The sequence below is a fragment of the Lagopus muta genome, chromosome 6, assembly GCF_023343835.1.
Source record: "Lagopus muta isolate bLagMut1 chromosome 6, bLagMut1 primary, whole genome shotgun sequence".
Lineage (NCBI taxonomy): Eukaryota > Metazoa > Chordata > Aves > Galliformes > Phasianidae > Lagopus > Lagopus muta.
In genome coordinates this window covers 59,534,687-59,561,627 of record NC_064438.1, presented here as the reverse complement: position 1 = coordinate 59,561,627, position 26,941 = coordinate 59,534,687, and the positions used below count along the sequence as shown (strand labels likewise).

General features: G+C 52.2%; 1 protein-coding gene and 1 long non-coding RNA gene across 2 annotated transcripts; both read right to left on the bottom strand.

Moving 5' to 3' along the window:
• Window positions 1-202: 202 nt before the first annotated feature.
• LOC125695277 (rho GTPase-activating protein 32-like) lies at window positions 203-22,096 on the bottom strand. Its single transcript, XM_048949492.1, has 12 exons — window positions 22,007-22,096; window positions 21,350-21,427; window positions 20,475-20,556; window positions 19,625-19,768; window positions 18,932-19,034; window positions 18,535-18,667; window positions 17,925-18,007; window positions 17,466-17,573; window positions 16,958-17,103; window positions 1,485-1,689; window positions 821-966; window positions 203-630 (listed from the first exon to the last, which is right to left on the bottom strand). Exons 2-12 carry the CDS (start codon window positions 21,398-21,400, stop codon window positions 203-205), a joined length of 1,629 nt encoding a protein of 542 aa, XP_048805449.1. The 5' UTR covers window positions 21,401-21,427; window positions 22,007-22,096.
• A 2,925-nt stretch (window positions 22,097-25,021) lies between these two features.
• LOC125695175 (uncharacterized) lies at window positions 25,022-26,348 on the bottom strand. Its single transcript, XR_007377843.1, has 3 exons — window positions 25,948-26,348; window positions 25,224-25,384; window positions 25,022-25,136 (listed from the first exon to the last, which is right to left on the bottom strand). It is a non-coding gene; the product is annotated as an uncharacterized LOC125695175 (long non-coding RNA).
• Window positions 26,349-26,941: the final 593 nt, after the last annotated feature.

The following is a 26,941-nucleotide window of genomic DNA, read 5'->3' as shown; positions in this document are numbered from 1 at the left end:
CTTCATGCACCCTGCAGCCTCAGCGTTGCAAGCTGAGGTGCCTTGCTGTGTGTTGCATTCATCCCAGTCCTCGTGAATGAAGACTCCACAGGCATTCAAGGTGTTGAGTGAGCACGAGTGTGCTTTTATTATTAAAGGAAAGGACAGAAGGGCGTGAGAGGTCCAGGTAAAGGTGGGAATCATCCTCTCTTGGATGGAAAGGTCACGGAGAGAGTGGCTCAGAGCTCTCAGTGCTGCTGCCCAGTGCCTGGGACTGGAGGCCTGAATCTAAGTCCTCCTCCAAGAGGCTCAGCTTCTCCTCGCTGGTGCTGACCTGCTCCAGCATGGAGGTGCTGCTGTCGGGACACTCGGGCTCTGCTTGGGCTGGGCTGCACTGCAGAGGCACTGGGTCACAGTCCAGGCTGGTGCCTGTGGTTTCTGGCAGGCTCAGGTCAGCATCTTCAGCAGAGCCGGGAGAAATGAGGGCTTGAACTTGGATGAGCTCCTTGTGCCCGCCACTGTTGTTATGCGGCAGGCGGTCAGCTGATCCACAGCCACTTGTGCTTCCTAACAGCCCTCCATTCATGGAAGCACACAGCCCAGCATCACTACTTGCTCTGGCACATCTGGGTTGACAAGAGCTCGAATCACCTATAAAAGAATGAACAGGGGTTGGTGTCAAACTCTCACAAGCTGAATTATGAAAGTGGTTCTTGATCAGGGGAGATCTGAAGGTGTCAGGTATGGGCTGGAACGCTAGAAGGAAATAACAAGCCCACAGACAGCAAGAATTCTATGTTGCAGAGAAGCAGAGTTTTGGAAGCAGGATTTGCACCCTTACCTGCCAGCACTACAACGTCTGTCTCTGTGGGCTCCCTGGGACGGTGCTGCAGTTGGCGTTTGGCCACAGAGGATGCTTTTCTGAGGCTGAAGCAGGAACACCAACAGCCAGCTGGTGATTCCTTTATCTTGCTGGGTGGACTTGGTCTGGAGAGAGAAAACAGGGAATGGTGTGAGTTGTGCGTGAAACTCCAAAAGCATCTCTGACTCTAACAGCTCATCGGGCCGTCTCACTGCCATGTCTAGTTTCTTGTGCCAGCAGGTCTGACCAACAGCTCTGCTTCGAGGAGAACTGGAATTGGATTCAGGCACGTGGCCCTGAAATCTGGAAAACCCCAATGTTTCCAGGTACAGCCAGCACAGGCTGGGATAGACGTCAGCATGGCTTTATGCAGCTCGAGACTGCCTGCCCAGCAAGGAGGGAATGCCAGCCCTGTGTGGCTAAACTCAGTTTGGCGGGCAACTGAATGTGAGTTCAGTCTCACAGTGCAAAGGGAGTGGAGATTCACTGCAACACTTCAGGCACCATCAGTTTAACTGAGTTTCAGCAAGCTTTAGCACTAGAAATAATGGGGGGGGAGGAGAGAGAAAAACAACACGAAAAGAAACTACAAAAACCCACCAAAAAAAGATGATAAGGTACTGGAAAAGGAAGTCCTCTTTACCTTTCAGATGGAAAGTCGATGACTGTGTGGAATTTCCCCCGTACAGCTGCGGGGCCTTCTTCCACCTCTATGTCCCTGCTCTCAGTCACAACCACAGGAGAGCTGCTGTGGCCTCGCCTCCGTGCCTGCGCCTCCTCCAGGCTGAGCAGCTCTGTAGCAGGAGAAGACGCCTGCACAGACTGGGGCCCTGAGAGAGAACTGTGCCCTGGAAGGGAAAACCACAGGTGAGAGCCAGGATCAGAAAGCGGCAGCACAGCCATCACAGGTCCGGGGGAGCTGCTGTGTTTTCCTCAGACTTGCTTAACCAAGCCGCTGCAAGAAGAGCAGCTCAAAATAACCATGTGCTCAGACATGTGTCTATGGCAAAGGATGCAGTCATAATTAAGAGCAGCTCACTGTGTGGAAACAGGCAAACAAAAACCCTAGAAAAGGGGGGCAGAGAACTGAGAAAGCTTCGCCGCCAAACTTTCACCAAGCTTCACCTGCTTGCAAAACATCATAATGACGGTGACAGTTTTCTCCTTGTCAAGTTTGGGCTTGCACATTCTCAGCATCCAGCAACAGGGTGCCAGATTCTAACCTAAGCCCAGGTTAGGTTAGAAGTCTGCTGTCCCCTCGACAGGAAAAGTGTATTTTAAAGGACTTGGAGAAGGTCTGCATTTGATCCAGGTGTCTGATCAAGATAAAGCTAATGGAGGAAGACACTCACCTGCTCCACCTGCGATGTCAGGTCCAGATGTGGAGCAGAAGAGGACGTCTGTGTGGTCAATGATGAATTCCACCACAGACGACTGCGTCTGCAGTTCTGTGCAGGCAGCTCTCCCACTGGCGCAGGCAGACTCGCTCTGCTGTGATCTGTAGAAAAGGCAGGTTTTAGAAGTCATTCAGCCAAGATCGCTTCCCCAGGTCTGAATTACTGCAGCCCAAAGCTGTCACATTTGTTCTCTGGAGACTTCCGCAGTGGGCAGTGATGCCACTGAAGAAGTTCTCCTGGCTGATCAAGGACACACCAGTCCCATCTAAACAAGAGAGCAGCAATGCTCAGCTAGAAATTGTGCCCACGTGGGGTTGGAGAACAGTCCAGGCTCCTGCTCTGCTGTCAGCCACTCACTGCAGATTTTACAGGAGAAGAGCACATGTGGTGCAGAAGGGAGGACTGCTTTATTCTACTGGAGAACAGATGTAAGCGTTCTGTTGAAACGGAAAAAGAAGTTTACCTTAAGAGGTTTGGAGCCCACACAATTGCTAAGTTCTTCGCATGCATGTTTGTGGTGGAGCAGTGCCCAGCCAGACAGGCCAAGTGTCTCATCAGATACGCCAAGGTCCTGGGAAACAAGAGAGGCAAATGTTCAGCACCAGCCAGCATCCCGTGCTGCGACTCACAAAGCAAACCTCAATTCACACTAGTTGTTATTAGTGCTACTGATGCTGAAGATGAAGTAGATCCAACTTGACCAAGTGCCACGCTGCAGAACCCAGCACCAGCACAGCACAGCCACAGCCATCAGCTGCACCAAGCGTGCCCCCGTGCCCAGGAACAGACCCAATAAATTAACCCTGTAAATTAAACCCGTGTGTCCTTCAACCGCTTCAACATACCCAGGCATCGTGTTGCTCACGTGAGACAAAGCCTGCAATCGCTCCAATGCCCTCTGAAGTGCAGCAGGGCTGAGCTCAGCAGGCTGAGGGCAGCACTGACCTGTAGTGAGGAGCGGGCAGCTGCTGGATGACGTCCCGCATTCTGACCAGCCGCTCCTCCTCCGTAGTGGCACCAACAGCATCCTGGAAAAGGGCAGAAAGGGATTGAGACACAAATCAGGCGAGATACCTGCCGCAGGGTCGGGAACCATGGGCACAGCGCGCTGCTGGTCAGCACTGAGAAAGATTTTAGGCCTCCCCAGAGGCAACTGGCGAACATAGCGGCACGCAGCTGGTGCCACCACGGCCAAGGAGTCCAAGCACCGGGCCGGTTTACAGCCTGGTTGGGCAGCTCAGCTCCTCGCAGGGGGCATTCATCTCCAAGTACCCTTGGCTATTAATTCCCTTCCCGTTCCAGAAATAGTTGGGAATAGCAAAAAACAAACAAACAAACAAACAACACAGGAATTCTCGTAAGCATTGTGAATATGGAAATAACCACCTCCTGGGGCCACCAGAAGTGGCATCAGCACAATGCAGGATGTGGCAAAGACATGCGAGTAAACCCCGTGGCGCTAACAGAAGAAGGGCCTCAGAGCTGGGGCACTGCTGCAGCCATCTCCCAAGAGGCCCAGGGAAGAGGGAAAGGAAAGGCGTTGCCTTGTGCTTACCGAGAACTTGTCGTACAGCTGGTCGGTCAGCAGGGGGGTCGGGAGCTCCCTGAAGTACATTTTGCAGAGGGAGCTCGCGCTGTGAACGTCGCGGACGGTTAGCTCAGGAACCTGCTCAGACTCAAATTCCTGGCTGCAGAGAAGGACACGAAAACGGTTGAGAAAGAGGAAAGCAAGTCAAAAGCCACACCCAATGCAATCAAGAGTTGGAAGGGCTTCCTGATGTACAGGAGAACACAACCACTCGGCCACCAGCACCACGTCAGCCGCGCTGGATGGGATGTTCCCAAAGGAGACCTTCTCTTGGTGCTAAGGCATGGCCCACAGGCCTCTGAACACCCGCAACAGGGCACGTGCCCCTGCTGGCAGCTGTGTCTGTCAGTCGCAGCACTCTTACCGCAGTCTCTGGACGTTGGACGCCACGCCGGACAGGCGGTATATCCCCTGCACCACGCCATGCTGCTCGATGAACTCGGCGCAGCTCTGGAGGACCTGGGGGACTAAAGAACACGTGCCGGCGGTTACTGGAGCTCCTCATTCAAGTCCTGGCTCAGGCTACGCTCCCGCCACATCCCATCCACTAAGCCCAGCCAGGCTACTGCTGTGTTCTTCCTTGAAGGGGACAGCTGTCAGAGACACCTCTGCAGGAGCTGCTGAGGAAACTGGACAGAGATGTGTTCCTTGCGTTCCAGAAATGCCAGGACCTAGGAATCAGCCTGGAGAAAGTAATTCCGGGGAAGCCGCAGACATTGCAAGTCCCATCACAGCTCCCACGGGAATGGAGGTGGAAAATCTCACGCCCGGAAGGAGCTGGGAAACTGAGGCAGGACACTCTCTTTGGCCAAAAGGCTTCCTTTCTTTTCAGGCTACCAGGGGATTGGCTTACAGGCTTTGCTTTAAGCAAATACAAATGTGCTTGTCCCTTAGGAGCATTTCCCTTGCAGCCATCACCTACTCACTTTATCTTTCAGTCGTCAACTCCCATTCCCCGTTTCTCCATTGGTATCAACCTGCCCCTTGCTAGATACCATCTCCCTTTCAGCTTTAGGTTCCCAAACAGGGAGGCTCTCAGGAATGGGCTGTCCCTTACCATCACGACCAGAGTGGAGAAGATGCTCTCCCAGGTCACGGCCGAACACCCTCTCCTTCTCCACCTCCCGCTCTTTCCGTTGCTTTGGCCGGGCCTTCACCACGGAACGAAGGAAGGTGAGGAGCTTGCCGCGCTTCTTTGGCACTGCACAACAAAAGGAAGAAACCAGTTCATCTCAGGTTTGGCTCCGTTGGACGAGGCCGAGCACAACACATTCTACAGAGCACCTCAAAACGGGAAGAACATGATGAGCAAGTGCGTACCAAAATGGATTTTCCCCAACCCTGGAGGAGTCCAAGGCCAGACTGGATGGGGCCCTGGGCAGCCTGGTCCAGTCCCACATTAAATGTGGAGCTTGGTTGGCAGCCCAGCTTGAGGCAGGGGGCTTGGAGCTTGATGATCCTTGAGCTCCCTTCCATGCCAAGCCATTCTACAAGGATTCTAGGATTTCCCCAGCTCCAGTCATAAACACAGGAGGACTGGGCCAAATCTCTGCACGTTCTGATGGAGTTTAATGCACTCCTCTTGCTTAGCTTGCTCAACCTGCGCATTAAGGACCCTCTTGAAAAGCCACGTTCTGATCAAGCACAGAAGCACTAGCACAACCAGACCTCTATCTGTCCACCAGGGACGCTGGCTGTTCTCAGCCTCGTACTGACTTGCAGGAGAACTACCTTTGCCTTCCCTCATTCTCACTGCCTACAAACACCAGCCATACGCCCCGTGCTATGCATGAAGGATCATCAGCACACAGGATAACGTGGGAAGGATAAGGGAGGTATTAAACATGGAACACACCCAAAAAAGACTCCATTTTGCTTCCCTGCACCATCAAATGGATCATCCGTACCTGGCTTTGGCACCGAATTGATGAGAGACTCCGGGATTTTTCCGTTAATGAGCTCCACGCACTCACCAGGGAAAAATCCAACCTGTAACAAGAAGAAGAAGAGAGGTGTGATACTGAAGGCAGCGTTTCTCAGGCCTGAACTGTTCAAACATCACATTTTCCTCATAACGTGCCTGCCGGATGCTCCGTAAGACAATCCAACAAAAAAATGGCCTGCTTAAAATTAATAATTATTCCAAATTGGCAGGCAAATATCCATAAAACTGTGTATGGAGCGGGGAAAGGACAAGTGTGCTATGCACCCCTAAATATCAAGTGTGCCCGAAGGGAAAGACTTCATACAGAAGCTATATATTATGATAGATTGATGCAGCTAGATCTGAGTTAGCACAGCCTATGAACTTTCTGCTTGCTGACTGAGATGCAGCTGCCATCTCCAGCTCTGAGCTACCCAGCCTTCTGCAGCCAGCAGCAGCAGCAAGCACACAGAGGCTCTGTTACCCTGCCTCATCTCGGCTGACAGGCAGCGACTTCCTAAAAGACACTGACTTCACCTTCCGCATGGGTGCAAGCACAAGTGCTCAGAGACACTGAAACATGTGTCCTAGCTGCTGCATTTCCAAAGGTGCGGTTCAGTGGCCGTGACCTGATGCATGCTGTGAGGGCTCTTCTTTCTAAGTTAATTGAGGAGGCAGTTTCCTACAAAGACCAACTTTCAGCTCTGGCCTAAGCCCACAGCAAAAGGCAAAGTCCCCTGACACCAACACAGGGAAACCATTTTCCATGTGGAGCCATGCTGTGCAGGCAGGGCAGCTCTAAGCTGAGATTCCTGCCTCGACCCAAGTTGCGCTCTCACGTCTGAAGCTTGTGCCTACCTGAAAGCCGTGCTTGCCTCTCCAGCGGGGGCTCAGCTCCTGAGGCGGCATATCGATGACGCACACGAGGTCTCCCACCTGCAAGAGATTGCAACGTCAATCCCAGCTTCAGCACGGCTGGGAGGAAAGCGCAGCTCAAATGACTGCATTCTTCTGCACTGCCCAATATCGTCAAGCTTGAGAGCCATTGCACCAGTGCAGCTCTTCAGGCATTTGCAGTCGTACAACCGAACGTGGAGGTAGAAGAGTCACTGCAATACACAACACACAGAATTCAGCTGTTCAGTATGAAATGGTTCTCAAAAGCAGCAGGCTCTTTGCCAAAGGGAGAGCTCCAATTAAACCGCAGGCATAAGTCAGCAGAACTGATCCTGAACAGGTCTGCACACTCCATACACTGCTCTGCCATTGCTCAGAGACCAGGCTACCACACTGGGCAGTAGCTCTTTGATCACAAGATTCCAATGCCAAATAGAGCCATAGTTTAGAGATGGCTGAACTCCTCCCTGCATCCAACCCAGTGCAAGTCTAATCTGGAACCGCATCTGCTGGGCTTCACCTCACCAAACACTCTGAAGCTGTCTGAGAATATTCCTGATAGCTTCACATGTTATACTCTTCTGTACAGGACAACAAGGAACACCCTTAACTGCTTACCTCCAAGGAGAGTTCACCCGGTGCCTGGGCAACGTATCTCTTAATAACGTGGGCAGCAGCAATAGCTGGGATATTAAGAGATGACTCTTCACGGACCAGCAGGGGCTTCCCGTTGTTCTCAGCCTGAAACAGAGAGCACAGGCCATGGTGAGGAGCTGAGGGCAAACGAGGAGGATTTCAGGCTGAGGAGCACGTCAGCAGAGAAAGCTGCAGGAAATGCACTCGGTCCTTATCATGGGCACACAAGAAGGAACGGCAAGGCTAAGAACATGCCCGCAGCAAGGAAAGAAAGCCTTTAAGGCAGCTTTTCAGTGACACTGATAGAGCCGCAAGGATTCGCTCTCTCTTGAAAAGCGGGAGAGCACATCTGCAGCTCACTCTGCTGGCTCAAATCAGGGAACAAAGACCAATCAGAGCTCCGTACTCTACCTCCATCCGTGTCATGTCAGGCCCACAGCTGATCTCGCTGCACGCGACGCCCATCACAGCAGGCACGACAAGCTGGAACTGAAGAGAAACACGCTCATATTTTCTCTCTTCACACACCACAGTATTGAGAGACTACCGGAGAACTACCCTTGGCTATCCTCTGGCACAGGCAGGTGCTCTAGAAGCAACCACTCTGTTCACTCCGTTCAAATGGGACAGCCCATTAGGCAGCATTTGACCAAGCAGCTGTCCCTCTGCTAGCAGATGGGGACTGGCACAAAGCAGCAGATGCATTCACCCAGGGTGCTCTGACAGCGCAGCAGCAGGGCAGTGAGAGGAATCATTGCTGCAGGTGCATCTGCTCCCCGGCCACGGCTCCCAGCAGCCTCACCACCGGCACCTGCTGCAGCCCCGCACATCAAGGACATTTCCTTGATTGCATCTCTGCTGTGCTCCCTACAGCTGCCGCGCACACTCACACAGCCCAAGCGTGCGTGCTTGTGACCTTGGGTCACGCTCTGCAGCTCGGCACAAACTGGGCCTAGGACTCTTTGCCTAAGGGATTGGTTTCCTTCAGACCAGCTGGTCACAGCACCACACACAGCATCCTTCTGAGGGCGGAGCTGCAGGGGAAGGGAAAAAGCCCACACGGGACCAGTGTCCCATCAAAGCTGGGTGAGGCTGTGTTACCAAACATGGTGCGACACAGTGCTGGTCAACCACGTGGGGGGACAAAGCGTGGCACGTACCTGGCAGGAGATCAGAACAAGGTAGACAATTCCTTGAACTCGCAGCTGTTTCTTGTCACTTTGCTCTGTTCTTCCACGAGCGAAAGCTGCACCAAGGGAGCGGGTAGAGGAGAGAGAAGGAACAGGTCTGTGAGCTTGCACAATGGAGCAAAGATGACAAGGGAAAAACCATGGGACAAATGCCATCTTTGTGGATCGCTTGGGAATGCAGGTACTGGCTGAAAGTTATGTCTGATGGACAAGAGTAAGCAGTATGAGCTGCTAGGAGCTCCACCAGCCAGCAGTTCTCAACAGCTCACATCCCATCCCTCTATCCCACGCCCTGTCTCAGCTTACCTACAAGATGCTGCGCAAGACACAAGGGGTGAAAACGAAGGCACTCAGTCGCTGCACAAGGGCAACAAGCGAGCTACTCACGCAGAGCTCAAGCGCTCCAATGAAGGGACGCAGCACGCACTGCTCCTCCCCTCATTCCAGCCGCTTGTGACATCACTAAGGGCCACCAGGCTGCTCCGCCATGACAACAGGGTGGGGAGGCAAGACCATGTCACAGGACCAGAAGATTCCAACACAGCACCCAACATTCTAGAATCAGCGGGCGGTTGGAATTCTACCTCAGCCCAATCCTGCAGAAGCTGCCATGCGGTTTCATGACCACAGCGCAGGACCCAGCGCTTGCTCCTGTGCAGCCTCCTACGACTGGCCTCAGCTGTGCAGCCTGGTACGACTGGCCTCAGGCCGTCCCTCTGCAGGGCCTTCCTGCCTTCGGGCAGATGGACATTGCTTCCCAACAGTGTACCTTGCAGCGCAGGGCCTATGTACAATCCACACTGGAGTCCTATAGATCTCTATCAAGCTATCTATACCTAGACACACAGTCACCACTACCATCTTTTTTCTTAGTCTTGAGGTACACCATTCAGCTGTTTCATTGTCATCAAACAACCCCACTGACGGCACACTGCTGACACAACGTCCTCGCAAACACAGCAGCAACTCCTGGCACCGATAGCTCCGGGTACAACAAGCACAGGGCTCTGGGTTGCTTTGGATGCAGTTGCAGCATGGATCTGAGGGCTATGTGGAAGGGGATATATTGCAAATTGCACCGACGTTTTCACACCATTTCTCTTTCGGCATGGTCCCAGCACCTGGCACGCTGATCATCATCCTGAATATACATTTTGTCAAACTTCTACAACTAATGAAATAGTTCCTTACCAAACACAATCTGATCACTCTTCTGGCCATATTTTGTTCCAGCTACCGCTTCCTGCGGGTGCCACAAACAGCGCTGCATCACCTATAGCTCTCTGCCCTTACAGTTCTCACGCTGTCTGGGCAGTCCTCGTGGCCTCAAAACTCTCTCATGCCACACGTGCCACATTCTGAGGCACAGAATATATATCACACTACTTCAAAACGCCTTTTTTTTTTATAATATAATGATACTAGGGATAATCATCTGGAGCTAGAGCAATATGAAAAAATTCCCTTCAGTTCAACCATAAGTCTGCCCCATGGACTCCAGAAGAGCTCTAAGAATACGCAGGGTGGACATGGATGGCAGCTACCATAAGAGTAAGCAATGAAAAATGTGGTTGTGAGCCATGCTGTGTCATTGCATCTGCAGGCAGGGATTCTCCTTGGACTGAGCAGAGTGCAGATGTAGCCTGAGAAAAGAACTTAGGATCATTCAGGAAAAGCAAATGAGTTGAGTAATTAATTGAAGAAACTCACGTTCTAAAGGTACTTAGAAGGACAGAGTATTTCCCAACAGAATGGGTTTAACTGTCTATTCCCTGTTTTGTTGGACAGGTCTACTCTATGTATGCTTAGACTGACCTGAGAGGGCATGCTTCAGCACACCCCAGAATTTCCAGTTTCCACATCGTCCAGGCAGCGCAAGTGCGGTGTACGTCTCCCTTGGCACAGACATCAAGCTTTTCTTCCTGTGCAATCAAACACGTAGTGAGTCAGAAAGGACTCGTGAACATGAAACTTATTTTGCACACACCATTAGAATATAGCTAAGGTACCTCCACTGAGATGAGCAAGCTTCGGTTTGGGTTTGGGCTTAAAGGCTGCCAGCTTAGATAGAAACACTGCCATTCGGAAGGCTAAGAAACCTTGGCGCTTAAAATTCCTGGAGACTTGGAGAGTTCTCAAAGAAACCTTGAAAAGCTGCCTTGAAGTATTCCTGTTGAAAATTGCTGGGATGCCTTACCACATCATTCACCAGGACCATTCATATCATACACCATAGATTAGATCAGTTTTAAAACCATGGATTGTAATTATCGGCAATACTTCCTCCCTGTGGATCTCAAGCCCTCGTGAGTGACTGCAATGGGGGGCGGCAAGGGGATTGTGGTGCTAAGCTGAACATCATTCCAGAAATCTGTTCTCCTGAACTAAAAATACGGGCTAAAGGAAACAAGGCGTGTGTTCATCATTACACTGACTGCATCAGAGTGTGCTTTTGTGCACACGTGGACCTAGAGACATCGCTAAGAATTCAATTGGTCCACCCAATCCTTAAGCAACTCAGTAATTCAAGACACCTAACAAGGATGGAGGCTCAGTGGGCCATGGGCAAAGCAGGGAGGACAGAGGCAGGAAGCAGGAAGGAGTTCAACTCCAGCTCTCCCACACAAAAGACTGGGAGAGCTGAGTCAGCACCACGGGAGGAGTTACGACACAGCTTGGGAGCTTACAGAGAGACCTGAGATTGCCAAAGGACGGCGCCAGGGTAACTCTCACCAGTCCTGTGCAGGGGTTTCATGGATGCTTGGGATGCTGACTTCCACTGCCTGTGTCGTTGGTAGGAAGTCCAGGTGACAAAGGCTCCTTCTGCCTGGGTAACGCTTCTGTGGTTCCATGATTATGACTGGAGGGGGGGAAAAAAAAAAAAAAAAAAAAGTAAAGTAAAGCACGCAACCCTGTAAAATTTGCTACTGTGTTGTTCTTGTCAGCACGACAACTCAGATGAGGGTTACGTGTCCTGCACCGGACTGAAAATGCATCCAAGCCCATATTGCACACAGCTTCATCTCAGGGCCAAGAAGAAACGGTGCAAAGATGTTCAGAAGATTCTCGGTGCAGATGAAGGCGCAGGGTGCGTACGTATTCTCTTCAGTTCTCTTCAATAATAAATATTAATTGAGAATCCAAAGATAACTTATCAAGAAGTAGCATGAAAGGTCGATGAAAAGGAAATTACATGACAAACTATTTTCATTTAAGAAATCCCTGCTAAACCTCTCCCCATCAAAAAGGGAGCATCCTGGGCACTGTTAGCAGCAGTTCGGAGAACATCCTGCACCACAAGATGCGACACAGTCTTTTCTTCTTTATGAACAAGCCCCTCATTTCTCTACTCAGCATCAGATTCCCTCAAGTTCAAACACGAGGATCAGAACAGCCGCTCAGTCCTGCTGAGAGGAACCCACGGCTGGGATGTCCCCCCGTCCCGTTCCACGCTATTTCCAGCATCGCTGGGGAAAGGAGGAGCGACTGCCATCACCTACCCAGGCTTCTGCGAGGCCTTCCATACGGTCACACATCACAGGGAGAAGCATGGCCGAGAGCTCTCGTGCCACAAAGCTCGGGGCTGCAGAAATCAAGGTTGCCCCCAAGATGCTGTGTGTAACAACAGGACTTACTGCACGTGAGACATGAAAGACAAGGCTAAGGTGAAAAAGCCTCCACTCCCCATGGATGTGGCTGTCTGCACAGACAACAGCTGCCTGCTGTCCAGCAGCCGGATGCTCACCCACCAAAGCACTCGCCCAGCAGATGCCTTTCACAGAATCATAGAATTAGCAAGCTTGCAAAAGATCTCCAAGATCATCCAGTCCAACCGTCCACCTACCACCAATATTCCCCACTAAGCCACGTCTAACGTTTCTTGAACACCTGCAGGGACAGTAACTCCATCACCTCCCTGGGCACTCCTGTGGAGAAGCGTTTCTTAACGTCCAGCCTCAATCTCCCCCCGTGCAACTTGAGGCCGTTCCCCCCAGTCCTATCGCTACTGACACGGGAGAATAAGACGACCCCCACCTCGACATAATCTCTCTTCAGCTCATTGTAGAGAGGGATAAGGTCTGCCCTGAGCCTCCTCTTCTCCAGGCTAAATAATCCCAGTTCTCTCAGCCAGCCGCTCCCCATGAGACTGGTGCTCTACACTCTTCACAGCTTCACTGCTCTTCTCTGGCAATATCTCGGGGATTCAGTGTCCTTCTTGTAGTCAGGGACCCAGAACTGAACACAGCACTCAAGGTGAGGACTCACCAGAGCTGAGTACAGGGGGATGATCACATCCCAGCTCCTGCTGTCTCCAGCCCTTTGCACTGCATTTCCAATCTCAACCCGTTCCTTCTGCAGTAGCGCTTGCATCCTCACTTAGGGCTGGAGCTCAAGAGCTCAACACAACAGGAAGAACACAGCGTGCAACTGGAAGACACGTCACACTTGTTCCAGACACTCAAGCTCACCCAGCAGTGCTAACTACCCCACAGTCACTTCAAACACACAGAAGCATCCAAGCCCTGACCATGCACACCCCCTCTTGTGATACTCGAGCCCACAGCTCACCTTCACACCTCTGTGCATTGCTGGGCTTTTACACTGACGCAGCCTCGCTCCAGCTCCGTGGCTGCCACACAAGGCCTGCAGGACCTCTTTCTCCGCAAACCCCATCTGCAGGCTTTGGCTCGTGAGGTTCACCACCTGCCCTTCTGAGCAAAGACAAACACCGAGACCGAGAGCAAAGTGCCACTGGCCCGATCCCCCACCCTCAGTCCTGTCAGACATGCCCTGGTAACGAGACTCACCCCCAAAGCTTGGCTGGACAACAGCACAGGCATCACTCCTCAAACGCCCCATCCCAGCAGCCAGGGATCAAAGCCTTGGGACAGCTGAAACAAAGGGCTTTGCGAGCTTCCTGCTAGCTCTGAACATGAACAAATCCACCCCCGAGCAACAGGATGTGAGAAAACAGCAGCAGACAGCAACCTGCAGAACCAGCCCATCTGGGGCTGCTCCAGACGTTTGCACGCTCCCTTCCATGGCCCAGGCCAAGCTTGCTGAGCTGCTCCTCCTTTGTGCAGGGCAATGGTGCAGGTGCTGTGTGCTGGCTGTGCACAGCGTGCCTTTCACTTGCTTTTCCTCCCTCCATCTTCGGTTCGCAAAAAGCCTCTCCAACCTTCCCGTGCTAAAAAATCACTTAGGTAAAAAAGAACTGGCAAGCTTGCTTTTTAAATTACCTTACTTATACAACTTGATGCTTTAAAGCAGAAGCTCTCCCAGCAGTGACCTACCTTAGACAAGCTCAACTTTTGAGAGAAAAGTCATTCCTCTGCCTCTGCAGACTTTGCACACATTTCCAGGGGCAGCAGTCAGCCCAGTTCTCGGCACAGCTTTACCAGCCACAGAAATCCAGTTGATGCCCGCCATGCTTTTCTCTCTTCTGAAACACCGTGCTGCTGCAAGAAGCAAGGAGTAACATCACAGAAGCACAGAACTGGGCCTGGAAGGACCTCCAGGGATCACTGAGTCCAACACCCCTGCAAAACAGGCTCCTACAGCAGGCTGCGCAGGTGGGCGTCCAGGCGGTTGTGGAATATCTCCAGACAAGGAGAAGCCACAGCCTCCCTGGGCAGCCTGTTCCAGAGCTGCGCCATCCTCACCATAAAGACCTCCCTTCTCACCCACGGGCGGAACTTCCCGTGCTCCCCTTTTCGGCCATCTCCCCTTGCTTGGGGCCGCGCAGGGCTCCTCTCCCTGTCCCGCGACCGCTCTCCCGCACACCTCCGGCAGAGCTGCCCTCAGCACTCGCTCCCGTCGTGCCTCAGCTTCCGCCTCACTGCTGCCAGGACAGCAACGGCTGCCACCGAGGTCTGCCGCGCCTCCAACAGCCGGCTCCCAACGACCGCTCCCACGTGTGGTGGCTCAGCCAACTGCAGATTGGGAGATTGAGAGCCAGGAATGGACGCAGCTGGAGGAGAAAGGTGTTAGGGAGCAGCCAAGGCATCACAGTGCATCAAAAAGCCCTGAAGGGCATCACAAAGCCACCGCCAGGAAGCTTGGGGTTATCACAAGCAGCATCCAGGATGCTAGAGATTATTTGCTACCGTACCAAATGGGAGCTGCAGACATCCCGAAGCCAGACAAAACGGGAACAAACCTGGAGCTCTGCTTCATGCACCCTGCAGCCTCAGCGTTGCAAGCTGAGGTGCCTTGCTGTGTGTTGCATTCATCCCAGTCCTCGTGAATGAAGACTCCACAGGCATTCAAGGTGTTGAGTGAGCACGAGTGTGCTTTTATTATTAAAGGAAAGGACAGAAGGGCGTGAGAGGTCCAGGTAAAGGTGGGAATCGTCCTCTCTTGGATGGAAAGGTCACGGAGAGAGTGGCTCAGAGCTGTCAGATCCGCTGCACGGTGCCTGGGACTGAGGGCCTGATTCTAAGCCCCCCTCCAAGAGGCACGGCTTCTCATCGGTGATGCCGACCTGCTCCTGCACAGAGGTGCTGCTGTCGGGGCACTCGGACTGTGCTTGGGCTGGGCTGCACTGCAAAGGCGCCAGGTCACAGTCCAGGCTGGTGACTGTGGTGCCTGGCGGGCTCAGGTCAGCATCTTCAGCAGAGCCGGGAGAAATGAGGGCTTGAACTTGGATGAGCTCCCTCTCTCCATCACTGTTGTTACATGGAAGGCTGTCATGTGAACCGCAGCCATTTGTGCTTCCCAAGAGCTCTCCACTGGGGGAAGCACACAGCCCAGCTTCGCTACTTGCTCCGGCTCTTCTGGGTGGACAAGGGCTCAGTTCATCTAGGAAGGATACACAGGGGTTAGTGCCAAACTTTCACAAGCTGAATTACAAAAGTGGTTCTTGATCACAGGTGAACTAAAGGTGTCAGGTATGGGTTGGAACGCTGGAAGTAGATACAAGCCCACTGACAGCAAGAATTCTATGTTGCTGAAAAGCAAGGCGTTGAAAGCTGGATTTGCACCCTTACCTGCCAGCACTACGATTTCTATTTCTGAGGGCTCCCTGGGACGGCGCTGTGGCTGGCGTTTGGCCCCAGAAGATGGTTTTCCCAGGCTGAAGCAGGAACACCAACAGCCAGCTGGTGATTCCTTTATCATGGTGGGCGGACTTGGTCTGGAGAGAGAAAACAGGGAATGGTGTGAGCCGTGCGTGGAGCAGAGTGAGGGAAGACCTGCACTGAGCTCTTGCCAACAGTTGCTTGTTCCTAGCACCGCCTGGTTCCTGCTGAAACACAGCTTAGAAACTCGCTCCATTTCAAGCAGTGGAGGGATGGTTCCATTCCTACAGCTCAGCCCTGAAGTCTTGCTGGCTAAATTCCCCTCAACTGTGTCAAGCAAGATGCAGAGCACGTGAGGTCCACAGGCTCCACACACCTGTACAGGACAGCGCCTAAAGGAAGGCTTTGACTGAGTTGGCAGGCATAACTGCTGGCTGAGGAATTGCACAGCCATAAAGGAACGTCAAAAGCATCTCTGACTCTGACTCTGACAGCTCATCGGCCCATCTCACTGCCATGTCTAGTTTCTCGTGCCAGCAGGTCTGACCAACAGCTCTGCTTTCAGGAGAACAGGAATTGGTTTCAGGCACGTGGCCGTGAAGTCCGGAAAACCCCAACGTTTCCAGGTACATCCAGCACAGTCCAGGGTAGACGTCAGCGTGGCTTTGTGCATCTCGTGACTGCCTGCCCAGCAAGGAAGGAACGGCAGCCTTGTGTGGCTAAACTCAGCCCGTCAGGCAACTGAATGTTAGTTCAATCTCACAGTCCAAAGTGGAGTGGAGATTCACTGCAACACTTCAGGCACCATTCATTAAATCTAGTTTCCACAAGTTTAGGCACTAGAAATAGTGGGGACAAAACAAACACAAGCCACCCAAACAGTGATGATAGCTGCTGGAAAACAAAGTCCTCTTTACCTTTCAGATGGAAAGTCGATGACTGTGTGGAATTTCCCCCGTACAGCTGCGGGGCCTTCTTCCACCTCTATGTCCCTGCTCTCAGTCACAACCACAGGAGAGCTGCTGTGGCCTCGCCTCCGTGCCTGCGCCTCCTCCAGGCTAAGCAGCTCTGTAGCAGGAGAAGACGCCTGCACAGACTGGGGCCCTGAGAGAGAACTGTGCCCTGGAAGGGAAAACCACAGGTGAGAGCCAGGATCAGAAAGCGGCAGCACAGCCATCACAGGTCCGGGGGAGCTGCTGTGTTTTCCTCAGACTTGCTTAACCAAGCCGCTGCAAGAAGAGCAGCTCAAAATAACCATGTGCTCAGACATGTGTCTATGGCAAAGGATGAAGTCATAATTAAGAGCAGCTCCCTGTATCGAAACAGGCAAACAAAAACCCTAGAAAGCAGGTATGGTGAACTCAGAAAACTTCGCTGCCACACTTTCACCAAGCTTCACCTGCTTCCAAGACATCATAGTGACGGTGACAGGACCAAGATAAAGCTAATGGAGGAAGACACTCACCTGCTCCACCTGCCATGTCAGGTCCAGATGTGGAGCAGAAGAGGACGTCTGTGTGGTCGATGATGAATTCCACCACAGACGACTGCGTCTGCAGTTCCGTGCAGGCAGCTCTCCCACTGGCGCAGGCAGACTCGCTCTGCTGTGATCTGTAGAAAAGGCAGGTTTTAGAAGTCATTCAGCCAAGATCGCTTCCCCAGGTCTGAATTACTGCAGCCCAAAGCTGTCACATTTGTTCTCTGGAGACTTCCGCAGTGGGCAGTGATGCCACTGAAGAAGTTCTCCTGGCTGATCAAGGACACACCAGTCCCATCTAAACAAGAGAGCAGCAATGCTCAGCTAGAAATTGTGCCCACGTGGGGTTGGAGAACAGTCCAGGCTCCTGCTCTGCTGTCAGCCACTCACTGCAGATTTTACAGGAGAAGAGCACATGTGGTGCAGAAGGGAGGACTGCTTTATTCTACTGGAGAACAGATGTAAGCGTTCTGTTGAAACGGAAAAAGAAGTTTACCTTAAGAGGTTTGGAGCCCACACAATTGCTAAGTTCTTCGCATGCATGTTTGTGGTGGAGCAGTGCCCAGCCAGACAGGCCAAGTGTCTCATCAGATACGCCAAGGTCCTGGGAAACAAGAGAGGCAAATGTTCAGCACCAGCCAGCATCCCGTGCTGCGACTCACAAAGCAAACCTCAATTCACACTAGTTGTTATTAGTGCTACTGATGCTGAAGATGAAGTAGATCCAACTTGACCAAGTGCCACGCTGCAGAACCCAGCACCAGCACAGCACAGCCACAGCCATCAGCTGCACCAAGCGTGCCCCGTGCCCAGGAACTGACCCCATCAATTAACCCCATGCAGTGTTTCAGCACACCCAGGCATCCCGTTGCTCGCGTGAGACAAAGCCTGGAATTGCACTTTGCCCTCTGAAGTGCAGCAGGGCTGAGCTCAGCAGGCTGAGGGCAGCACTGACCTGTAGTGAGGAGCGGGCAGCTGCTGGATGACGTCCCGCATTCTGACCAGCCGCTCCTCCTCCGTAGTGGCACCAACAGCATCCTGGAAAAGGGCAGAAAGGGATTGAGACACAAATCAGGCGAGATACCTGCCGCAGGGTCGGGAACCATGGGCACAGCGCGCTGCTGGTCAGCACTGAGAAAGATTTTAGGCCTCCCCAGAGGCAACTGGCGAACATAGCGGCACGCAGCTGGTGCCACCACGGCCAAGGAGTCCAAGCACCGGGCCGGTTTACAGCCTGGTTGGGCAGCTCAGCTCCTCGCAGGGGGCATTCATCTCCAAGTACCCTTGGCTATTAATTCCCTTCCCGTTCCAGAAATAGTTGGGAATAGCAAAAAACAAACAAACAAACAAACAACACAGGAATTCTCGTAAGCATTGTGAATATGGAAATAACCACCTCCTGGGGCCACCAGAAGTGGCATCAGCACAATGCAGGATGTGGCAAAGACATGCGAGTAAACCCCGTGGCGCTAACAGAAGAAGGGCCTCAGAGCTGGGGCACTGCTGCAGCCATCTCCCAAGAGGCCCAGGGAAGAGGGAAAGGAAAGGCGTTGCCTTGTGCTTACCGAGAACTTGTCGTACAGCTGGTCGGTCAGCAGGGGGGTCGGGAGCTCCCTGAAGTACATTTTGCAGAGGGAGCTCGCGCTGTGAACGTCGCGGACGGTTAGCTCAGGAACCTGCTCAGACTCAAATTCCTGGCTGCAGAGAAGGACACGAAAACGGTTGAGAAAGAGGAAAGCAAGTCAAAAGCCACACCCAATGCAATCAAGAGTTGGAAGGGCTTCCTGATGTACAGGAGAACACAACCACTCGGCCACCAGCACCACGTCAGCCGCGCTGGATGGGATGTTCCCAAAGGAGACCTTCTCTTGGTGCTAAGGCATGGCCCACAGGCCTCTGAACACCCGCAACAGGGCACGTGCCCCTGCTGGCAGCTGTGTCTGTCAGTCGCAGCACTCTTACCGCAGTCTCTGGACGTTGGACGCCACGCCGGACAGGCGGTATATCCCCTGCACCACGCCATGCTGCTCGATGAACTCGGCGCAGCTCTGGAGGACCTGGGGGACTAAAGAACACGTGCCGGCGGTTACTGGAGCTCCTCATTCAAGTCCTGGCTCAGGCTACGCTCCCGCCACATCCCATCCACTAAGCCCAGCCAGGCTACTGCTGTGTTCTTCCTTGAAGGGGACAGCTGTCAGAGACACCTCTGCAGGAGCTGCTGAGGAAACTGGACAGAGATGTGTTCCTTGCGTTCCAGAAATGCCAGGACCTAGGAATCAGCCTGGAGAAAGTAATTCCGGGGAAGCCGCAGACATTGCAAGTCCCATCACAGCTCCCACGGGAATGGAGGTGGAAAATCTCACGCCCGGAAGGAGCTGGGAAACTGAGGCAGGACACTCTCTTTGGCCAAAAGGCTTCCTTTCTTTTCAGGCTACCAGGGGATTGGCTTACAGGCTTTGCTTTAAGCAAATACAAATGTGCTTGTCCCTTAGGAGCATTTCCCTTGCAGCCATCACCTACTCACTTTATCTTTCAGTCGTCAACTCCCATTCCCCGTTTCTCCATTGGTATCAACCTGCCCCTTGCTAGATACCATCTCCCTTTCAGCTTTAGGTTCCCAAACAGGGAGGCTCTCAGGAATGGGCTGTCCCTTACCATCACGACCAGAGTGGAGAAGATGCTCTCCCAGGTCACGGCCGAACACCCTCTCCTTCTCCACCTCCCGCTCTTTCCGTTGCTTTGGCCGGGCCTTCACCACGGAACGAAGGAAGGTGAGGAGCTTGCCGCGCTTCTTTGGCACTGCACAACAAAAGGAAGAAACCAGTTCATCTCAGGTTTGGCTCCGTTGGACGAGGCCGAGCACAACACATTCTACAGAGCACCTCAAAACGGGAAGAACATGATGAGCAAGTGCGTACCAAAATGGATTTTCCCCAACCCTGGAGGAGTCCAAGGCCAGACTGGATGGGGCCCTGGGCAGCCTGGTCCAGTCCCACATTAAATGTGGAGCTTGGTTGGCAGCCCAGCTTGAGGCAGGGGGCTTGGAGCTTGATGATCCTTGAGCTCCCTTCCATGCCAAGCCATTCTACAAGGATTCTAGGATTTCCCCAGCTCCAGTCATAAACACAGGAGGACTGGGCCAAATCTCTGCACGTTCTGATGGAGTTTAATGCACTCCTCTTGCTTAGCTTGCTCAACCTGCGCATTAAGGACCCTCTTGAAAAGCCACGTTCTGATCAAGCACAGAAGCACTAGCACAACCAGACCTCTATCTGTCCACCAGGGACGCTGGCTGTTCTCAGCCTCGTACTGACTTGCAGGAGAACTACCTTTGCCTTCCCTCATTCTCACTGCCTACAAACACCAGCCATACGCCCCGTGCTATGCATGAAGGATCATCAGCACACAGGATAACGTGGGAAGGATAAGGGAGGTATTAAACATGGAACACACCCAAAAAAGACTCCATTTTGCTTCCCTGCACCATCAAATGGATCATCCGTACCTGGCTTTGGCACCGAATTGATGAGAGACTCCGGGATTTTTCCGTTAATGAGCTCCACGCACTCACCAGGGAAAAATCCAACCTGTAACAAGAAGAAGAAGAGAGGTGTGATACTGAAGGCAGCGTTTCTCAGGCCTGAACTGTTCAAACATCACATTTTCCTCATAACGTGCCTGCCGGATGCTCCGTAAGACAATCCAACAAAAAAATGGCCTGCTTAAAATTAATAATTATTCCAAATTGGCAGGCAAATATCCATAAAACTGTGTATGGAGCGGGGAAAGGACAAGTGTGCTATGCACCCCTAAATATCAAGTGTGCCCGAAGGGAAAGACTTCATACAGAAGCTATATATTATGATAGATTGATGCAGCTAGATCTGAGTTAGCACAGCCTATGAACTTTCTGCTTGCTGACTGAGATGCAGCTGCCATCTCCAGCTCTGAGCTACCCAGCCTTCTGCAGCCAGCAGCAGCAGCAAGCACACAGAGGCTCTGTTACCCTGCCTCATCTCGGCTGACAGGCAGCGACTTCCTAAAAGACACTGACTTCACCTTCCGCATGGGTGCAAGCACAAGTGCTCAGAGACACTGAAACATGTGTCCTAGCTGCTGCATTTCCAAAGGTGCGGTTCAGTGGCCGTGACCTGATGCATGCTGTGAGGGCTCTTCTTTCTAAGTTAATTGAGGAGGCAGTTTCCTACAAAGACCAACTTTCAGCTCTGGCCTAAGCCCACAGCAAAAGGCAAAGTCCCCTGACACCAACACAGGGAAACCATTTTCCATGTGGAGCCATGCTGTGCAGGCAGGGCAGCTCTAAGCTGAGATTCCTGCCTCGACCCAAGTTGCGCTCTCACGTCTGAAGCTTGTGCCTACCTGAAAGCCGTGCTTGCCTCTCCAGCGGGGGCTCAGCTCCTGAGGCGGCATATCGATGACGCACACGAGGTCTCCCACCTGCAAGAGATTGCAACGTCAATCCCAGCTTCAGCACGGCTGGGAGGAAAGCGCAGCTCAAATGACTGCATTCTTCTGCACTGCCCAATATCGTCAAGCTTGAGAGCCATTGCACCAGTGCAGCTCTTCAGGCATTTGCAGTCGTACAACCGAACGTGGAGGTAGAAGAGTCACTGCAATACACAACACACAGAATTCAGCTGTTCAGTATGAAATGGTTCTCAAAAGCAGCAGGCTCTTTGCCAAAGGGAGAGCTCCAATTAAACCGCAGGCATAAGTCAGCAGAACTGATCCTGAACAGGTCTGCACACTCCATACACTGCTCTGCCATTGCTCAGAGACCAGGCTACCACACTGGGCAGTAGCTCTTTGATCACAAGATTCCAATGCCAAATAGAGCCATAGTTTAGAGATGGCTGAACTCCTCCCTGCATCCAACCCAGTGCAAGTCTAATCTGGAACCGCATCTGCTGGGCTTCACCTCACCAAACACTCTGAAGCTGTCTGAGAATATTCCTGATAGCTTCACATGTTATACTCTTCTGTACAGGACAACAAGGAACACCCTTAACTGCTTACCTCCAAGGAGAGTTCACCCGGTGCCTGGGCAACGTATCTCTTAATAACGTGGGCAGCAGCAATAGCTGGGATATTAAGAGATGACTCTTCACGGACCAGCAGGGGCTTCCCGTTGTTCTCAGCCTGAAACAGAGAGCACAGGCCATGGTGAGGAGCTGAGGGCAAACGAGGAGGATTTCAGGCTGAGGAGCACGTCAGCAGAGAAAGCTGCAGGAAATGCACTCGGTCCTTATCATGGGCACACAAGAAGGAACGGCAAGGCTAAGAACATGCCCGCAGCAAGGAAAGAAAGCCTTTAAGGCAGCTTTTCAGTGACACTGATAGAGCCGCAAGGATTCGCTCTCTCTTGAAAAGCGGGAGAGCACATCTGCAGCTCACTCTGCTGGCTCAAATCAGGGAACAAAGACCAATCAGAGCTCCGTACTCTACCTCCATCCGTGTCATGTCAGGCCCACAGCTGATCTCGCTGCACGCGACGCCCATCACAGCAGGCACGACAAGCTGGAACTGAAGAGAAACACGCTCATATTTTCTCTCTTCACACACCACAGTATTGAGAGACTACCGGAGAACTACCCTTGGCTATCCTCTGGCACAGGCAGGTGCTCTAGAAGCAACCACTCTGTTCACTCCGTTCAAATGGGACAGCCCATTAGGCAGCATTTGACCAAGCAGCTGTCCCTCTGCTAGCAGATGGGGACTGGCACAAAGCAGCAGATGCATTCACCCAGGGTGCTCTGACAGCGCAGCAGCAGGGCAGTGAGAGGAATCATTGCTGCAGGTGCATCTGCTCCCCGGCCACGGCTCCCAGCAGCCTCACCACCGGCACCTGCTGCAGCCCCGCACATCAAGGACATTTCCTTGATTGCATCTCTGCTGTGCTCCCTACAGCTGCCGCGCACACTCACACAGCCCAAGCGTGCGTGCTTGTGACCTTGGGTCACGCTCTGCAGCTCGGCACAAACTGGGCCTTGGACTCTTTGCCTAAGGGATTGGTTTCCTTCAGACCAGCTGGTCACAGCACCACACACAGCATCCTTCTGAGGGCGGAGCTGCAGGGGAAGGGAAAAAGCCCACACGGGACCAGTGTCCCATCAAAGCTGGGTGAGGCTGTGTTACCAAACATGGTGCGACACAGTGCTGGTCAACCACGTGGGGGGACAAAGCGTGGCACGTACCTGGCAGGAGATCAGAACAAGGTAGACAATTCCTTGAACTCGCAGCTGTTTCTTGTCACTTTGCTCTGTTCTTCCACGAGCGAAAGCTGCACCAAGGGAGCGGGTAGAGGAGAGAGAAGGAACAGGTCTGTGAGCTTGCACAATGGAGCAAAGATGACAAGGGAAAAACCATGGGACAAATGCCATCTTTGTGGATCGCTTGGGAATGCAGGTACTGGCTGAAAGTTACGTCTGATGGACAAGAGTAAGCAGTATGAGCTGCTAGGAGCTCCACCAGCCAGCAGTTCTCAACAGCTCACATCCCATCCCTCTATCCCACGCCCTGTCTCAGCTTACCTACAAGATGCTGCGCAAGACACAAGGGGTGAAAACGAAGGCACTCAGTCGCTGCACAAGGGCAACAAGCGAGCTACTCACGCAGAGCTCAAGCGCTCCAATGAAGGGACGCAGCACGCACTGCTCCTCCCCTCATTCCAGCCGCTTGTGACATCACTAAGGGCCACCAGGCTGCTCCGCCATGACAACAGGGTGGGGAGGCAAGACCATGTCACAGGACCAGAAGATTCCAACACAGCACCCAACATTCTAGAATCAGCGGGCGGTTGGAATTCTACCTCAGCCCAATCCTGCAGAAGCTGCCATGCGGTTTCATGACCACAGCGCAGGACCCAGCGCTTGCTCCTGTGCAGCCTCCTACGACTGGCCTCAGCTGTGCAGCCTGGTACGACTGGCCTCAGGCCGTCCCTCTGCAGGGCCTTCCTGCCCTCGGGCAGATGGACATTGCTTCCCAACAGTGTACCTTGCAGCGCAGGGCCTATGTACAATCCACACTGGAGTCCTATAGATCTCTATCAAGCTATCTATACCTAGACACACAGTCACCACTACCATCTTTTTTCTTAGTCTTGAGGTACACCATTCAGCTGTTTCATTGTCATCAAACAACCCCACTGACGGCACACTGCTGACACAACGTCCTCGCAAACACAGCAGCAACTCCTGGCACCGATAGCTCCGGGTACAACAAGCACAGGGCTCTGGGTTGCTTTGGATGCAGTTGCAGCATGGATCTGAGGGCTATGTGGAAGGGGATATATTGCAAATTGCACCGACGTTTTCACACCATTTCTCTTTCGGCATGGTCCCAGCACCTGGCACGCTGATCATCATCCTGAATATACATTTTGTCAAACTTCTACAACTAATGAAATAGTTCCTTACCAAACACAATCTGATCACTCTTCTGGCCATATTTTGTTCCAGCTACCGCTTCCTGCGGGTGCCACAAACAGCGCTGCATCACCTATAGCTCTCTGCCCTTACAGTTCTCACGCTGTCTGGGCAGTCCTCGTGGCCTCAAAACTCTCTCATGCCACACGTGCCACATTCTGAGGCACAGAATATATATCACACTACTTCAAAACGCCTTTTTTTTTTATAATATAATGATACTAGGGATAATCATCTGGAGCTAGAGCAATATGAAAAAATTCCCTTCAGTTCAACCATAAGTCTGCCCCATGGACTCCAGAAGAGCTCTAAGAATACGCAGGGTGGACATGGATGGCAGCTACCATAAGAGTAAGCAATGAAAAATGTGGTTGTGAGCCATGCTGTGTCATTGCATCTGCAGGCAGGGATTCTCCTTGGACTGAGCAGAGTGCAGATGTAGCCTGAGAAAAGAACTTAGGATCATTCAGGAAAAGCAAATGAGTTGAGTAATTAATTGAAGAAACTCACGTTCTAAAGGTACTTAGAAGGACAGAGTATTTCCCAACAGAATGGGTTTAACTGTCTATTCCCTGTTTTGTTGGACAGGTCTACTCTATGTATGCTTAGACTGACCTGAGAGGGCATGCTTCAGCACACCCCAGAATTTCCAGTTTCCACATCGTCCAGGCAGCGCAAGTGCGGTGTACGTCTCCCTTGGCACAGACATCAAGCTTTTCTTCCTGTGCAATCAAACACGTAGTGAGTCAGAAAGGACTCGTGAACATGAAACTTATTTTGCACACACCATTAGAATATAGCTAAGGTACCTCCACTGAGATGAGCAAGCTTCGGTTTGGGTTTGGGCTTAAAGGCTGCCAGCTTAGATAGAAACACTGCCATTCGGAAGGCTAAGAAACCTTGGCGCTTAAAATTCCTGGAGACTTGGAGAGTTCTCAAAGAAACCTTGAAAAGCTGCCTTGAAGTATTCCTGTTGAAAATTGCTGGGATGCCTTACCACATCATTCACCAGGACCATTCATATCATACACCATAGATTAGATCAGTTTTAAAACCATGGATTGTAATTATCGGCAATACTTCCTCCCTGTGGATCTCAAGCCCTCGTGAGTGACTGCAATGGGGGGCGGCAAGGGGATTGTGGTGCTAAGCTGAACATCATTCCAGAAATCTGTTCTCCTGAACTAAAAATACGGGCTAAAGGAAACAAGGCGTGTGTTCATCATTACACTGACTGCATCAGAGTGTGCTTTTGTGCACACGTGGACCTAGAGACATCGCTAAGAATTCAATTGGTCCACCCAATCCTTAAGCAACTCAGTAATTCAAGACACCTAACAAGGATGGAGGCTCAGTGGGCCATGGGCAAAGCAGGGAGGACAGAGGCAGGAAGCAGGAAGGAGTTCAACTCCAGCTCTCCCACACAAAAGACTGGGAGAGCTGAGTCAGCACCACGGGAGGAGTTACGACACAGCTTGGGAGCTTACAGAGAGACCTGAGATTGCCAAAGGACGGCGCCAGGGTAACTCTCACCAGTCCTGTGCAGGGGTTTCATGGATGCTTGGGATGCTGACTTCCACTGCCTGTGTCGTTGGTAGGAAGTCCAGGTGACAAAGGCTCCTTCTGCCTGGGTAACGCTTCTGTGGTTCCATGATTATGACTGGAGGGGGGGAAAAAAAAAAAAAAAAAAAAGTAAAGTAAAGCACGCAACCCTGTAAAATTTGCTACTGTGTTGTTCTTGTCAGCACGACAACTCAGATGAGGGTTACGTGTCCTGCACCGGACTGAAAATGCATCCAAGCCCATATTGCACACAGCTTCATCTCAGGGCCAAGAAGAAACGGTGCAAAGATGTTCAGAAGATTCTCGGTGCAGATGAAGGCGCAGGGTGCGTACGTATTCTCTTCAGTTCTCTTCAATAATAAATATTAATTGAGAATCCAAAGATAACTTATCAAGAAGTAGCATGAAAGGTCGATGAAAAGGAAATTACACGACAAACTATTTTCATTTAAGAAATCCCTGCTAAACCTCTCCCCATCAAAAAGGGAGCATCCTGGGCACTGTTAGCAGCAGTTCGGAGAACATCCTGCACCACAAGATGCGACACAGTCTTTTCTTCTTTATGAACAAGCCCCTCATTTCTCTACTCAGCATCAGATTCCCTCAAGTTCAAACACGAGGATCAGAACAGCCGCTCAGTCCTGCTGAGAGGAACCCACGGCTGGGATGTCCCCCCGTCCCGTTCCACGCTATTTCCAGCATCGCTGGGGAAAGGAGGAGCGACTGCCATCACCTACCCAGGCTTCTGCGAGGCCTTCCATACGGTCACACATCACAGGGAGAAGCATGGCTGAGAGCTCTCGTGCCACAAAGCTCGGGGCTGCAGAAATCAAGGTTGCCCCCAAGATGCTGTGTGTAACAACAGGACTTACTGCACGTGAGACATGAAAGACAAGGCTAAGGTGAAAAAGCCTCCACTCCCCATGGATGTGGCTGTCTGCACAGACAACAGCTGCCTGCTGTC

Excerpts from the sequence above, each read along its gene's own strand:
- LOC125695277 (XM_048949492.1), bottom strand. The coding sequence starts at position 21,400 with ATGCCGCCTCAGGAGCTGAGCCCCCGCTGGAGAGGCAAGCACGGCTTT. Across the intron at positions 17,574-17,924 it reads CTGCCCGCTCCTCACTACAG|GACCTTGGCGTATCTGATGA; the intron begins GTCAGTGCTGCC and ends CTTGTTTCCCAG. Across the intron at positions 631-820 it reads AGACGTTGTAGTGCTGGCAG|GTGATTCGAGCTCTTGTCAA; the intron begins GTAAGGGTGCAA and ends ATTCTTTTATAG.